At 35.1% G+C, this 14,675-nt stretch overlaps 1 protein-coding gene across 1 annotated transcript in view; it reads left to right on the top strand.

The window, feature by feature from the left end:
• The window catches only part of LOC141289334 (phosphatidylserine synthase 1-like), a 33,533-nt gene extending 20,616 nt beyond the window's left edge, over window positions 1-12,917 (top strand). Inside the window, exons 6-13 of the mRNA XM_073821451.1 lie at window positions 3,189-3,408; window positions 3,737-3,878; window positions 6,865-6,977; window positions 7,425-7,490; window positions 8,350-8,449; window positions 9,017-9,085; window positions 9,272-9,338; window positions 11,399-12,917. Coding sequence (XP_073677552.1) covers window positions 3,189-3,408; window positions 3,737-3,878; window positions 6,865-6,977; window positions 7,425-7,490; window positions 8,350-8,449; window positions 9,017-9,085; window positions 9,272-9,338; window positions 11,399-11,496 — 875 coding nt within the window. The 3' untranslated portion in view covers window positions 11,497-12,917. The remainder of the gene's footprint in view (window positions 1-3,188; window positions 3,409-3,736; window positions 3,879-6,864; window positions 6,978-7,424; window positions 7,491-8,349; window positions 8,450-9,016; window positions 9,086-9,271; window positions 9,339-11,398) is intronic.
• Window positions 12,918-14,675: the final 1,758 nt, after the last annotated feature.

The raw sequence follows: 14,675 nt of genomic DNA, 5'->3' as shown, positions 1-14,675 counted from the left end.
ATATATATATATATATATATATACATGTGAAAATGAATACTGGTGTAATGTAAAGGCTGATGCTAATTCAGCTTTGCACAACATTTTTTTATAATAGAAATCATTTAAATAATTAATCATGTTAATAAACATAAAATACTTATTTCAAAAACATAAAAAAAATACTTTGTCCAAACTTTTGACCAGTACTGTATATAAACAAAAAGCATTCTCTCACTTTCAACTGTTTTTATTTCCAGCACATGTATTGATATGTAAATATTTGTATGAACATAAAATGCTTCAACAAATGAAACAACAACAACTGAAACAACATTTGAACTGAAATGGAGTACAAAGGGGGAACAAATATCAAAAGCAGCAGTCTGTATCTGGCCTGGTCATCAGTCGCTTTAAGTACTACACTAAATTACTGAATACTACACTCAAGTTCTCAATCACATCTGGGTGTTGATATGGTCAGATGTGGTTTGTCACTGCAGGATGATCAGCTGTCCTTGGGTGTCTACAGATGATGGCTCTCCTTACACTGCCTTCTCAGATTTGGTGACCCTTCTGTATTTCTGCAACTGTTTACATCAGTTTAGAATACTTTCTAGAAAACAAAACAAAGGATATTAGCCATCATTATGAAAATGTATATAACATTTAACCAATTCTATGGGAATTACAGGGAGCTAACAAATTTCAGTATTACACTGTATTGTCAGATTTAGTGACCCTGCTGCATATTTACAACTGCTTACATCAAAATGCTTCCTAGACTAAGAAACAAATGATATTAGAAATCACCTGTATAAATTTTGTTTACATTATATAAGGATAAAAGTAGAAAAACAATTATTTAATATAATGCACAATATAAAAAAATAATAATGCTATTATTGCTTAATACGTCAGTATATGTTGGAATTAACATTACCAAAGCTTATGTGATGGAAAATAATATTTACCATAAACATTACGTTTTGTAAACTACTGCCGTTAACTGTTACACAATACGACATTCACGTACTTTCATGTTACTCACTGCATTTGTCAATTGACAAAATAACTAGACGACTAATATGAATTTAACCCACATAACACTTAGCAATAAAACAGAAATAAAACAGAAATAAAAAACTTGCCTTTTTTCATTAACGTTACACACGAAAGCTAGATGCATATGTAAACAATGACAAAATGCTACTTTAAATTATGCAGCATCATACTTGAAGAGTTAACGTAAAGATATACAAATAAACCGATTAATTAAAAACGATATTTACTTGCCTGAATCGAAATGTCCGCTGTATATCCTAGAGTTGCTTGTTGTTATCCAGCCTTCTCCTTCACTGCCGCAACACGGGTACGTTTCGCGGAAATCTACCGTTAAACACGTCTCAGAATGTTAGTACCGCCCCAGAGGGAGCACACAACCACCGAACGACAAGGATCTAATTTTAATTTAGACATTTAAGCAGGATGTTTGTATATATATGACCGCAATCCCACTGTTCATAAAGCGCTTCTCGCCATTGTTTTGAATGCGCTGGATCACTAACCGGAAACGTCCTGGGACCAACGATGTCACTTCCTTAAGCCGCCGAATAGCGCTTGAAATGGTCTATATAATGACTGGATTGCTCATTGCGTTCTAAACTGCCGTTAGGCAGTGAAGCCGCCGGAAGTGTTCGATCCGCCATCTTACTATTCCCTACCTGCAGAGAGCGCCATTGAGTCACATGTAAATTGCTGACCTAAAATCACCCAATTTGAAGCGTATCTTTCACACAGGATCAGTTTTTAGGATATGTGTATGTAAATTAATTTTTACTTAAGATGTTTTATGGAATGTTTATGGTCTTTTCGGGCTGGATAAGCGATATATTGAAATCGTTCAGGTGGGTGTGTCAGCTGCGCACTTACAGAGACGGGTAACGTAACTGATCCAACACTAAATATATTTCTTTATGTACCTAATTATGCAGGAAATAATACACAGTACCATATATCTGGTATTAGTATCTGAAATTGATTTGGTTATACAGTAAATAATACAATACAAGTCTCTGTTACTATATTGCTCGTTGTATTGAAATTCAAATCTTTGAAATAAAGCTTATGTCTTTAAGTCCGTACCATTTGTAGTCAGCGGTGTTCTCCGAGTCATGGTGTGTATTTTTAATGTGCCTGATTGAGCAACATCTATTTCAGACTCTTCAGATAAGCAAATTCTGTAATGATTTACTAACATTACCGTTTCCATCTGAGTAAAATGCTGTGTATGTTGAATTAATTATTAATTTAACGAACAAATCATTAACGTTACCTGCTTCGAAATGAATAACGTTACTGTTAAGTATTGTTGAAACATGCAGTTAGTCTACTGTACGAATATAAACAACAAAACGACATAAACCGTGAATAACTGTACTAAGATCGTCCGATGTTTGTTTATCTTATGTAGCCTACATGACTGTAATGTAGGCTATGAACGTGCATTTTTAATAAGCATAGGGAATTCCCAACTGTAAACAAATAACCGTTTACATGCTTAGGACGTTTGCATTGTGAAAATGTACAGTGAGACTTCAGATATAAAAACGTTGACTTGTTATGCGATGTTTTCTCAATAAAATATTATAATTTCCTATTTACTCAATAGAATGTATGCGAATACTAGGGAATACTAAGATGGCGGCGCAGTGGCTTCACTTTTATGACGTCATGAGCAATCCAGTTCTCTATTATAGATCAGTGGTCAACATACTGTTTCGGCCGTGTTGTTTCGATGATAAAAGTCTTTCGGCCGAAAACCAAAAATGCACTTTCAAAGTAGAAAATAAGCACTGTCTTCTAAACAAAATTACTCTTGTATATCCTGTAAATTTTTTAAGCTCTCCATGGACATGTCGGCGGAATAACGTAATGTAATGGAGCGGGGTCACGTGACTCCACACGCGGTACTGTTTTTAAAGGGAAAGTAATCGAAATAATCGACCTGGAAACATTTGATCGATTATAGGTTCTGAATGTCGATTTCGATTATTTTTCAATTAATCGCCCAGCCCTATCTGGAGTATAATTTTATTTATGATTGTTTTATTGTTTGAGGCATGATTATTATTATTATTATTATTACTTTTAATACCAGATACATATGAGCTGATACCAGATTTACAGACTGCCTCTGAGTTGAGCAGTGAAAACTGCCAGGATTGTTTCTTGTTGCTTTACATGTCTCTCTTCTCTCTCATTCTTCCTCATTAAGTTGTTCTTCATGCACCTCCTGCCAAACTTTGCAGAGTGCTGGTGGGATCAAGTCATTCTTGACATCCTGTTGTGCAATGGAGGTGGCATCTGGCTTGGCATGACTGTGTGTCACTTTTTAGAGATGCGTACCTACCACTGGGCCAGTATCAAGTAAGCTCTTTTTATGATTAATCTGTAGCTATTTCCATGAAACTAACATTTGTACTTGAAAAATGCAGTTTATAGTCATACTTTTGCTGCCACAAATGTTGCAGACATAAATAAGCAGCTGTAGGGGTAGTTACACACACCCACATCCATACTCTCTGTGATTGTGTTTTGGAGATTTGTATGCAGAGATTAGTTATGTGTCAGCTCCAAACCTGTTTTGTGTTACATTCTTGTTGGATCATCTGATTCAGGGTTATTAGGTCAGGCGAGGATGCTTGTGTTTAGAATTATTGTAAACAGGTCATTTGTGTGTTTTGAATGTGTTTAGAAATATCCACACAACCACAGGCAAGCTGAAACGGGCAGTTTTGCAGTTTACTCCGGCCAGTTGGACGTATGTGCGCTGGTTTGACCCTAAATCCTCTTTTCAGAGGGTGGCTGGAATCTACCTCTTCATGATTGTATGGCAGGTGTGTGATGCTATAGAAATATACTTGATGGTGATTATCAAGTAGTATGGAATGCCTTTTAGTTTATGCTACATTCAAGTTTAGTAAGGTGCATATTAACAGAATCTTTGTCACACTAACAATTCGAGGCTTGGGAAATGTTTTAATAAAAGCTCTGGGTATTAAGACTTTTATGGCTTGATATAGCATATATGCTGTCTCTTACTGAAATATATAATAGAAAACTCATGAAAGATTTACGTCATTAAAAAGTCCATTGTTTTATACATATTTTGGACTATGGGAGGTACCATTATTTCAATGAGGTGAAATGTTTGCACTTAGGGGTGTGCTATATATCTTCTGCAATAATATCGTAATTGTTGTTTTAACGATGTGTGATTTCACATAATCGAGTATGCAAACATAACACGTCTACAGAGTGTGCACATACATGTCTTGAAGTTTATAAGTGAGGTTAAACCAGTGCATAGGGATGCACTGAAATAAATTCTTGGCCGAAGCCAAACAAAATTAAACACTGGGCTGAAGGCAGATTACCGAACACGGTTTTTGTGCCCGCCCCCCCATGTATTTTGCCAATTTTTTTCACCATTGCATTAATTAAATAGCCAAAATGTGCTTTTTACAGATTAAAAAAAAAAACTACAAAACAACAATTTTTAAATATTTACTTAACACTGAACATTTTTAACATTCAAGTAGACATTATAGCCTACCAAGAAAGCACAATTTAAATTAAAATTAATAAGTTAGTAAAATAATATTCTTTGGCCATTTTTAAGACCTGGCATGTGTTTTTTAATGTAAAAATAAATGCAGCCTTGCTGAGCAAAGGAGAATGTTATAATAAATGTATTAATAGAGCTGTTGTAATTATTATCATTATTTATGTCTTTTTTAATTTTATTTTACAGAACAACGGTTAAATTACAATGCTAACGTTTATGAATGTTGACTTTTATTTTGGCGGAAACCCACAAGAAGACCTCAGTACTATTTTTTGCTGACAGCAGCAGATTTATGAATGATTCTCATTACACTGTTTCAGCGCAGATTTTCCTCGTGATTTGGACTTTGAACCCTGCTTAGGAGCTTGTGCGGAGCTGTCAGAATACATACAAGTAATGCGTGTATGAGACAGCAATGTTCTGTAGTTTATTAACTAATGGTTTAAGGCATTTCATGATTTCAGTCAGCATACAGTAACCAGCAACAACCGCCCATTTCTCTTCTCATCAAGGACATGCAATGCAGTTCTAAACAGTCTCTCGCTGTTGGTGCTTGTAATGATTTTTGCATCTTTCTCAGACAGTTTTAAATGCTTCTACACTGCCAACATGTTTGCTGGATTATTGCGCGCCTCTATTTGATTGCGTCACATCATTTTTCGGGATAATTTATTCAGCCTTTTCGCTTATTTGGCCGAACACCAAAAGAGCTTTTTTGGAAAGTTTCCCCCAAATAATTTGGGTTGCCGAACATTCGGTGCAACCCTACTAGTGCATGTACGCTTTAGAGTGCATTCTTTTACTGTATGATTCAGTTTATTAAAATGCATTTAGAATGATCAGATAATTCAAGATATGAGAGGAAGAATGAATCAAATCTCACATTTAAAGTATCTTATATTTTTTTTTAATTTCAAATCACATTATTAAACATTTCATGTTTAAAATATCAAAGCTATTTATGCCATTTACGAGGCACAAAGTAGCTCCACACTTCATTGGTAGACTTCCAAGGGCCCTGACATTTAAAACGAGACATTGAGAACTCAGAAAAAGCACCGGTAGTTTATTTACAAGAAGATTTATACAGACAGTAACTGCAAGAAGTTTAGCGGCCGCCGCCATCTTGAGTTTAGTCACGATAAGTCGAGTGTCGAGTTCCTTCCTGCTCGTCACTCGACTTATCATGACTAAATTCAAGATGGCGGCGACCGGTCTGTTTCTGGTGGAAAATGTCTGTATAAATCTTCTTGTAAATAAACTACCGGAGCTTTTTCTGAGTTCTCAATGTCTCGTTTTAAATGTCAGGGCCCTTGGAAGTCTACCAATGAAGTGTCGAGCTACTTTGTGCCTCGTAAATGGCGTAAAACAGTGATTTATTTACATGGCTACTTCGATGCCCTATTGACTCTCATTGACAACCTGTTGTGAGCATCGGCTAACTAACGCCAGATTTCGGACTGCAGTGGACAAGACGAGATGAGATATGCAAGGTACGTTCACACTCGGTATCATGATTCAATACACTTTAGGTCAATATCACACCTGAGTTCTCCTTTAAACTGTGCAAACTTCAGATGCAACTTCTGCAAAGATCAATTTCATTGATACTGATTTCGTTTGTATTATAATTGACAGATTACTTGTAAGACCTTGATTCAAAATATGATGCTCACTCTTAAAAAATGGCTTTATAAAGGTAAAAATGCCCTACAATGAGTCTAAATGTCCCGGGATATCAAGTGAAATCCATGCTGAGAAACTCCTTCAGTGGCTGTAGAGTCATGAATTGTGTCGGCATGTTTACATCCTGCCAGGGTGACATCTAGCATTTCTTGTCTCTGCCATTTTAAGCTCTGCCTTCAAGGCATCAGGACTAAAGAGGACAGAACAAAAATGCAGGTCTCTGGGAAGTTGTATTCGTCCACAGGCATCTTCCCATCCTTTTCTCCTCTTCTTATCAGTAGGAAAGCAGTGAAGACTTGCATTGCTTCTCTTGTTGCCATAACTAAAAATTACAACCAAAAGCCGCACAATATCGCATCGTATCAGTGCTTTATTTTTTTGAGTTGAATTGTGTTTGTTGTGGTTGAATAGCAACAGGTCACGCCACTAGCTCACTGAGTGCAACCATTTCACCTCATCAAAATAATAGGGCTCCTCATAGTCTAAAACAATGTGGATTTTTTTAATAACGTAAATTACTTTATGTATCTATTCACTCACTTTTGTCCTGTTTCTTTGCTCTTCGACAGCTCACAGAACTGAACACGTTTTTCCTGAAGCACATCTTCGTATTCCAGGCCTCTCATTCTCTTAGCTGGTGCCGGATTCTGTTAATTGGGATCATCACTGCCCCCACAGTGCGGTAATGTCCAATTGCCTTCTTCTGTGTTCCAGTGAAACCCTTCAAAATGAACCTTCTTAGTACTGGGACTTCTCACCCAACCAAACAATATTAAACCATTTCACTTTATTTCATCAGAGTTTTTGCTCTGGCCTCATTTTGCTTCTCTAGAGATCAGGATCCTCATCTCTCTAAAATCTGAAGTATTAAAACAAAAGCTTTTCCTGGAAAAGTACAACATGAGAATGCTGTGTCTTTAAAAACAACTTGAACGTATTTATTTATTGTGGAGCTTGATCCGATAAGCCATAAACATCAACAGTCATGCTATTATACATTTTTTTCAGCCATATAATCATTTTAAATAAATACATTCATTTTAGAAAATTGAGTTTGGCAGGTGTTTAAACAACCATTGCACTGTTAGATGCCAGAGGTGTTGACTCATTACTTTTTGTTTGCATATAGGCAATACTACGCATATCTAACAGACACCCAGTGCAAAAGAGTTGGAACACAATGTTGGGTGTTTGGGTAAGTACATGTTTATTTATCTAATGCGAAAGCACTGTCAAAAAAGGTATTTTAAATCATATTTATAATTTAGCCAGTGGTTTTTCCAGTATGGATGTTTTGGGTCTTATAGTTCATCAAAAAATAAACTTCTCTCATCATTTACTCACACTTGTGTTGTTCAAAACACAAGTTTTTAGTTTGGGGTAACCTGTCCCTTCTATATAAAGACTGTGTCATTAAAATTATTCTGTCTGTTTAATTTAGAACTTGTTTATGAAAACCAGAAAAAACAGTTCTTACAATGGTATAGACACAGAGACATTTAATGCATAGGTTTGTTCCATCTTGCCACAGCTGGTTCTGTCAGAATCAGGTGATTTGTGTCATGTTTAAGAGAAAATCTCACTTTTTCCATTCGTTTCTAAACAATGGAGGCATTTTCTCTTGGCTTGGTAAAGTTCTTAGTCTGCCACATTACTCCTACATAGTCTGGTGACTTAACAAATCTCACTTTTGTGTTTGTAAGTCCTAAAAATCTAAAATGCTCATAGAAATTTGCCATTGTGTATTAAACACAAAAATGTATGTTTATTTTTATATAGAAAGAATGTTTGTTTACATGATTTCATGAAACCTAAAACACCAAAAAGTATATGGATACTGTTGAACACTTAAACAAATAGTTTAACAAAAAAATAAAATTCTGTTATTTACTCACCCATGTTTGTACTAATATATAGTATTGCTTATTTATATAAACAAAAAATGCCACTTGATATATTGTTACATAATGCAAAGACTTTCTTACATTTTAAGTGTGTTGTAATGCTTTTCGGGGAGTTGCTTTTGAGTAAGTGTTTCTGTTTTTCCCTTATAGGGCCATTGCTTTCCTGGAAGCCCTGGCTTGTATCAAATTTGGACAAGACTTGTTCTCTAAAACACAGGTTCTTTATGTCGTCCTTTGGCTTTTGTGCTTGGTGAGTGTTTTGGTTGAAATTTCCTTTATTTATAAATATTATTGTTTAAAATATTATTATATATTTATTTATACTTAAATATTTATGATGTATTTATATTTTTATATTATTACCTTTTAAAATAAGGTTTGATTTAGAGATGTTTACTGTTTTCCTTAACAGACACTGAAACCTTAACAAATAATGGCTATGTTGTTGTACTGTGACTTTATTATGTCCGTTTATACATCTGTAGTTTACACTGAATGTTTACAGATTGGACACTGTGTGTTTCTATAAACTAAACACAGCAGGATCCAAAAGTGAAAAGAGACCACATTGAAAGTCTGAGATTCAAAAAATAGAAAGTACAGAAATATTTTATGGCTGTTAGTTCTGAACTGTTTAGTTCTTCACTAATAAAAAAAAGCAAATTGTTTGATCATGCCCAAGTGAAATTCATGTTCATGTTTGCTTATTTTACATTTTTATGCTCATAATATATGATTTGCAGTAAAACATTACAGTTTTGAATCCCACTGTGTGTGTGGTGACGTCTCATACACATTTTTTCTTTCCACTTTCCAGGCTTTTATTACGTTTCTCTGTCTTTATTGTATGATTTGGTATGAGCAGAATTATGGGAAAAGACTGGAGGTAAATGACGGTATTTATTCATCTATTAAAATAACATGATATACTGATTATTCAACAAGAAAAGGGCACAGAGCACAATGATTTGTTAATGATAATTTTCTTAGGTGTAAGTGTTGGATTATTTTCCTGGTCTGTGTGGTACACTTGCATATCAAATGTTGATAAACTGATAAATCTCTTTGACAGACTGTTGCAGACTTTGACGACAGCACCCTTATTGACCCATATGACCACATTCCTGAAACTGCCAAAGGTAACATACAATCTGATTTGTTTTTTTGTTTTTTGTTTTTCTCAAATGACATTGAAAGACTAGAAGTTCATTGTTTAAATGAGATTTTTCACATCATGCTCAGATATGTGATGTGGAATTTCCTTTAATTATTTACATTTTCTACCCAAAGATTAAAATGAAATTAAAATTGTACTATGATATGAAAAACATAAGAAACATTTGAGATTTATTTACCTCTCAAATATCTGAATGGCATTAAAGGCATAGTTCACCCAAAAATGAAAATTACCCCATGATTTACTCACTCTCAAGCCATCCTAGGTGTACATGAATTTCTTCTTTCAGACGAATACAATCAGAGTCATATTAAAAAATGTCCTGGCTCGTCAAAGCTTTATAATAGCAGTGAATGGGTGTTGAAACTTTGAAGTCCAGTAAAGTGCATCCATCCATCATAAAAATTACTCCTCACACCTCGGGAGATTTAAAGGAGTAGTTCACTTTTAGAACAACAGTTTACAGATCATTTACTCACCCCCTTGTCATCCAAGATATTTATGTCTTTTTTTCTTCAGCCGTCAAGAAATTGTGTTTTTTGGAAATTTCTCCATATAATGGACTTAAATGGTGCCCCAATTTTTGAATCTTCAAAATGCCGCTTAAATGCAGTTTAAATGCAGTTTAAATGGGGCTTCAAATGGCTGGTGGTCCAGTCTTGACAGCACTGAGATTCCTGCTGCGTTGGAAATGGCTGGCATTTTCCACACTTGCACCACCATCTCGTCTTGTTTGAACGCGATCTGCCCGAGGCTTGTCTCGCCGCCGCCGCAGTTTTCCCTCTCTGACAGAGTTCATCGTCTGTGTATTCCGGCTCAAAAAGGTAGGGAACGGTGAAAAACTCCATCTCATGTGCTCCACCAGCTTCAAAGTCGTCCGAAATCGTTGTACTTTATGTTGTACCTTGTTGCTAAAGAGTGTTTGATTGCGTTGCACTTCTCTCTTCTCAAGTTCGCTTTGTAAACACTGGGTCTGTAGTTTCGCATACGTCACACGTGACCTTTCGACGTGAGTACGTAGAGTCGCGAACGCGCATTAACCCAGTGTTTACAAAGGGTTCGCTGCGTTACAGAGCACAGTGGACATAGTACGTAGAGGCGCGAACACGCATTACAGCCCTAGTGCTAGACAAGTTTAAGTGCTTAAAAGGTATATAAAAATATATTTTTCTAAGAAAATGGCCGAATGTTTCAGTAGACAAGACCCTTCTTCATCGGCTGGGATCGTTTACAGCCATTTGAAGACGCATTTAAAAGGCATTTTGAAGATTCCAAAATCGGGGCACAATTTAAGTCCATTATATGGAGAAATTAGCAGAAATGTTCATCTCAAAAAACATAATTTCTTGACGACTGAAGAAAAAATGACAAACATCTTGGATGTCAAGGGGGTGAGTAAATTATCTGTAAATTGTTGTTCTGAAAGTGAACTACTCCTTTAATAAAGGCCTTTTGAAGTGACACGGGCATAACGTAAGCTCCGGTGAGAATATGCTAGCCTTGCAAGAACTAAATTTTGTTTACAGCATATCAAAATCCTCTAACATTTTTCTTTGCAAATCCTCGTTTTGTACTTCAAATTTGTGATTTAGTATTTTGTTTTGCTCTCTCCACTGCACTTCCGTGTTCGTCACCACGTTCGCCTATGTTCTAGTTAGTGGAAGCTGGAGATTACAGTTTATGAAGTTTTAAATATGGATATTTTTCTTACACAAACTCATCGACTTTATTAATCCCCTGGAGCTGTGTGGAGCACTTTTTATGATAGATGGATGCACTTTATTGGACTTCAAAATTTCAACACCCATTTACTGCCATTATACAAATGGGAAGAGCCAGGATATAATGTAACTCTAATTCTATTAATCTGAAAGAAGAACGTCATATACACCTAGGATGGCTTGAGGGTGAGTAAATCATGGGTAAGTTTCATTTTTGGGTAAACTATTCCTTCAAATCTGGTGTTAAATCTGAATTTATCACTAATATGCCAATATGTATTCACATTATTACTAATATCAGCAGAGAGAAACACCAGTAGCAATTCCACTTCATCACGGAGAAGAAAAGGAGGCTCTGGAAAAAACAAAACAATCAATGGAACGAGCGGCAAGAAGTGACCACAGCTAGAGACTGATGTTCTCTCAATAGACCACAAGAGGTGAATGAAAGAATCTGTCATAAATGGTTGAAGAGAGGTAAAGCGGTTAGCTGGGTGATAGTGCGCAGACACAAGAAGCGGTTCTATAAACAGAGGACACATTCCAAACCACAAGCCTCTGTCTTTATAATGTACTGTTGTACACTAGTTTTTATTATCATAGCACTTGGAAGGAAACAATGATTTGTGGTAGGCCAGGATTACGGAAAATGACACAATGCGCACTTTCCAGTGGCACTGATGTGGCTTTCGTATTTGAATGTCATAAGTGTCTGAGCCAGTGAGTGTTTGCGTAGGCTCTCCTAATGAAATGAGGTCATTGCCTCAAGGCTTTCTGTAAAATATAATGGGAGCATTATTCGATTCTGTTTATTACCAGTATTGTCAATGCAGACCAAAACCTGTCTTAAATTTTGCACATTTTTCTCCACTTGCCCTGTAATCACATTCCTATGCATTGATCAGGGTAAGCAATTTTTCATTGTGAGCATAAAAACAAGGTCTACTTTTGTGAAAAACCTTTAAGCACTTGTTTTAAAGGACTATGATGTTGACACAGATGTTTCTTTATCACAACATTTTCAGTCTACTTGTATTTGCTCTTTTAAATTAAAACTCCAGAGTCGTTAAGGAGAGGCAGATTGTGATCTTTCGATAAAGAGCTGTTGATTTACTTAAATGTAATATGATTCAGCTTTTTCTGCCAACATGTAAAGGTGGTTTAGAAAATATGACATCTGTATGTTGTCATTTTTTTCTATACTTTTATAGTTTTTGCTTTGTATGTTAACTTTTGCGGTAAGATTTATTCCTACGTGAGTATATGTGGGCATATGCATAAATGATTTTAGACCCATAATGGCTTTTTTTTTTTTTGTAAGGCCTTTAAATGACTATGCAAATCTGTTTTTGTAGGCAGAATTTTTTTTCATGGGTTATTAATACTAAATGGTACCAATATGCTTCTATTAAGGTACTATCACTTTTTCTGCTTTTTTAAATTGTTTTTTACATTCGGTTTTCCGTGGACCAAATTGTTGAGCACTACCCAATCTGTTGTTTGTCCCTGGAAAAACATGAAAACCTAAAATAAGTTAAGGTGGGTGACTTCTGAAGGTGACCAAATAGTCTCCGTGAAATGTGATGTCGAACTTGAATCTGCCACAGCAGTGTTCTCATATTTAATTATTTCAGACATTTAATGTGATAATCAGGAGCAATGAGGTGTGACTATTTTGTTTGAGATTTTTATCAGTGTATGAGTAAATGCTTAAACTTCTCACAGATGTGAATCCCCTCAAGGGGATTTTGTTTTCACTTTCTTAACACACTTATACTGTATCACTGAGTAAAAAAAATCAAATAAAAAACTGAACTGAAGTCTCTTTGGTTTTTAGTAATTGTAGTATAATAGTTTGAGTTCCTATCCACCTTATTCTTCAACATTTCATTAGCCGCTATAGGGAAATAACGAGAAGAAAAACATTGTGCAGTAAACGATAAAACTGTTTGCATTACAAACCAGTGTGTTCATAATTAAGATAATACATTAAAATAATATAGTAAGACACACCAATCTGTAAAAGTAGGAAAATACGCTGTTTTGTACAGATACAGTTGAGGTCAAAAGTTTACATACACCTTGCAGAATCTGCAAAATGTTAAAAAAAAATTTTAGTCTTAACCTTTTTTATTGATATATTCATTCAGAAAGTTATTAAATAAAAGACAATATGGTACTTGTTTTAACACAGCAGAAAAGTAAATCACATGACATTTAACAAAATATTTCTTTCTTTCTGCATTAATTACAAATAATATAATAAATAAACAGAATAATAAAACTAAACAAATATATCAGAAAATAAAGATAATAAATATCTGCTCTAAAACTCAAACAATATTTAGAACAATATTATATAATCATAGTGCATATGTACATACAGTATAATACCAATATGGACGATCGAAGGCCTTCTCTGCATCGAGAGCAACTAGGGCCCTCTGGTATAGCTGGGTCAGATAACGTGTAAATTATGTTCATCAGCCGTCTAAGGTTAAAGAAGCCTTGTCTATTTTTTATAAAACCAGTTTGGTCAGAGTGAATGATATCTTGAATAATTGCCTCCAACCTCAGGGAAAAAAACGTAGCCAGAATTTTTACGTCCACATTAAGAAGGGAAATTGGACGATATGACCCACATTCCAAATTGATGCCTGACGCATGGAATGAGGAAGACCACCATTATTTAAGGATTCTTTAAAAAACGATAGTAGTAGTGGGGAAATCTGAAGAGAAAACTGTTTTAAAAACTCTGTGGGAAACTTTTACACTCTGCATCTCTGAAATAGCATTTTGAATTTCACTTAGACTAATAGGATCATCTAATTTGGCTTTTGACTCACTATTAATTTGTGTCAAGATTTTCAAAATAGTTATCAAAAAGATTTAAGTCTTTAAAAGAATTTGACTGATGCAAAGAAAAGTATGCAAAATGTTAATTATATTACCAAAATAACAGGGATCATACAAAATGTGTATTATTTTTTATTTACTACTGACCTGAATAAGATATTTCACATAAAACATGTTTACATATAGTTCACAAGAGAAAATAATAGTTAAATTTATAAAAATGGCCCTGTTCAAAAGTTTACATTCCTGTGATTCGTAAAACTGTGTTGTTACCTGAATGATCCACAGCTGTGTTTTTTTGTTAAGTGATAGTTGTTCATGAGACCCTTGTTTGTTCTGAACAGTTAAACTGCCCGCTGTTCTTCAGATAAACCCTTCAGGTCTCGCAAATGATTTGGTTGTCCAGCATTTTTGAACCCTTTCCAACAATGACTAAGATCCATCTTTTCACATTGAGGACTCATATACAACTATTACAGAAGATGAAACACTCACTGATACTCCAGAAGCGGGGGTTGAAAACTTTTGAACAGAATGTGGAGATGTCTTCATTTTGCTTATTTTGCCTAAATATCATATTTTTTTTATTTAGTACTGCCCTACAGAAGAGGCTACAAAAGATAGTTACATGTTTCCCAGAAGACAAAATAAGTCAAATTTACCCTGATCTTCAAATTCAAAAAGTTTTCACCCCTTAATGCATGGCTTTTACTTTCTGGAGC

Source organism: Garra rufa, chromosome 17 (assembly GCF_049309525.1).
Source record: "Garra rufa chromosome 17, GarRuf1.0, whole genome shotgun sequence".
Lineage (NCBI taxonomy): Eukaryota > Metazoa > Chordata > Actinopteri > Cypriniformes > Cyprinidae > Garra > Garra rufa.
Note: the sequence above shows the minus strand (reverse complement) of the source record. Positions and strands in the feature narration are given on the sequence as shown.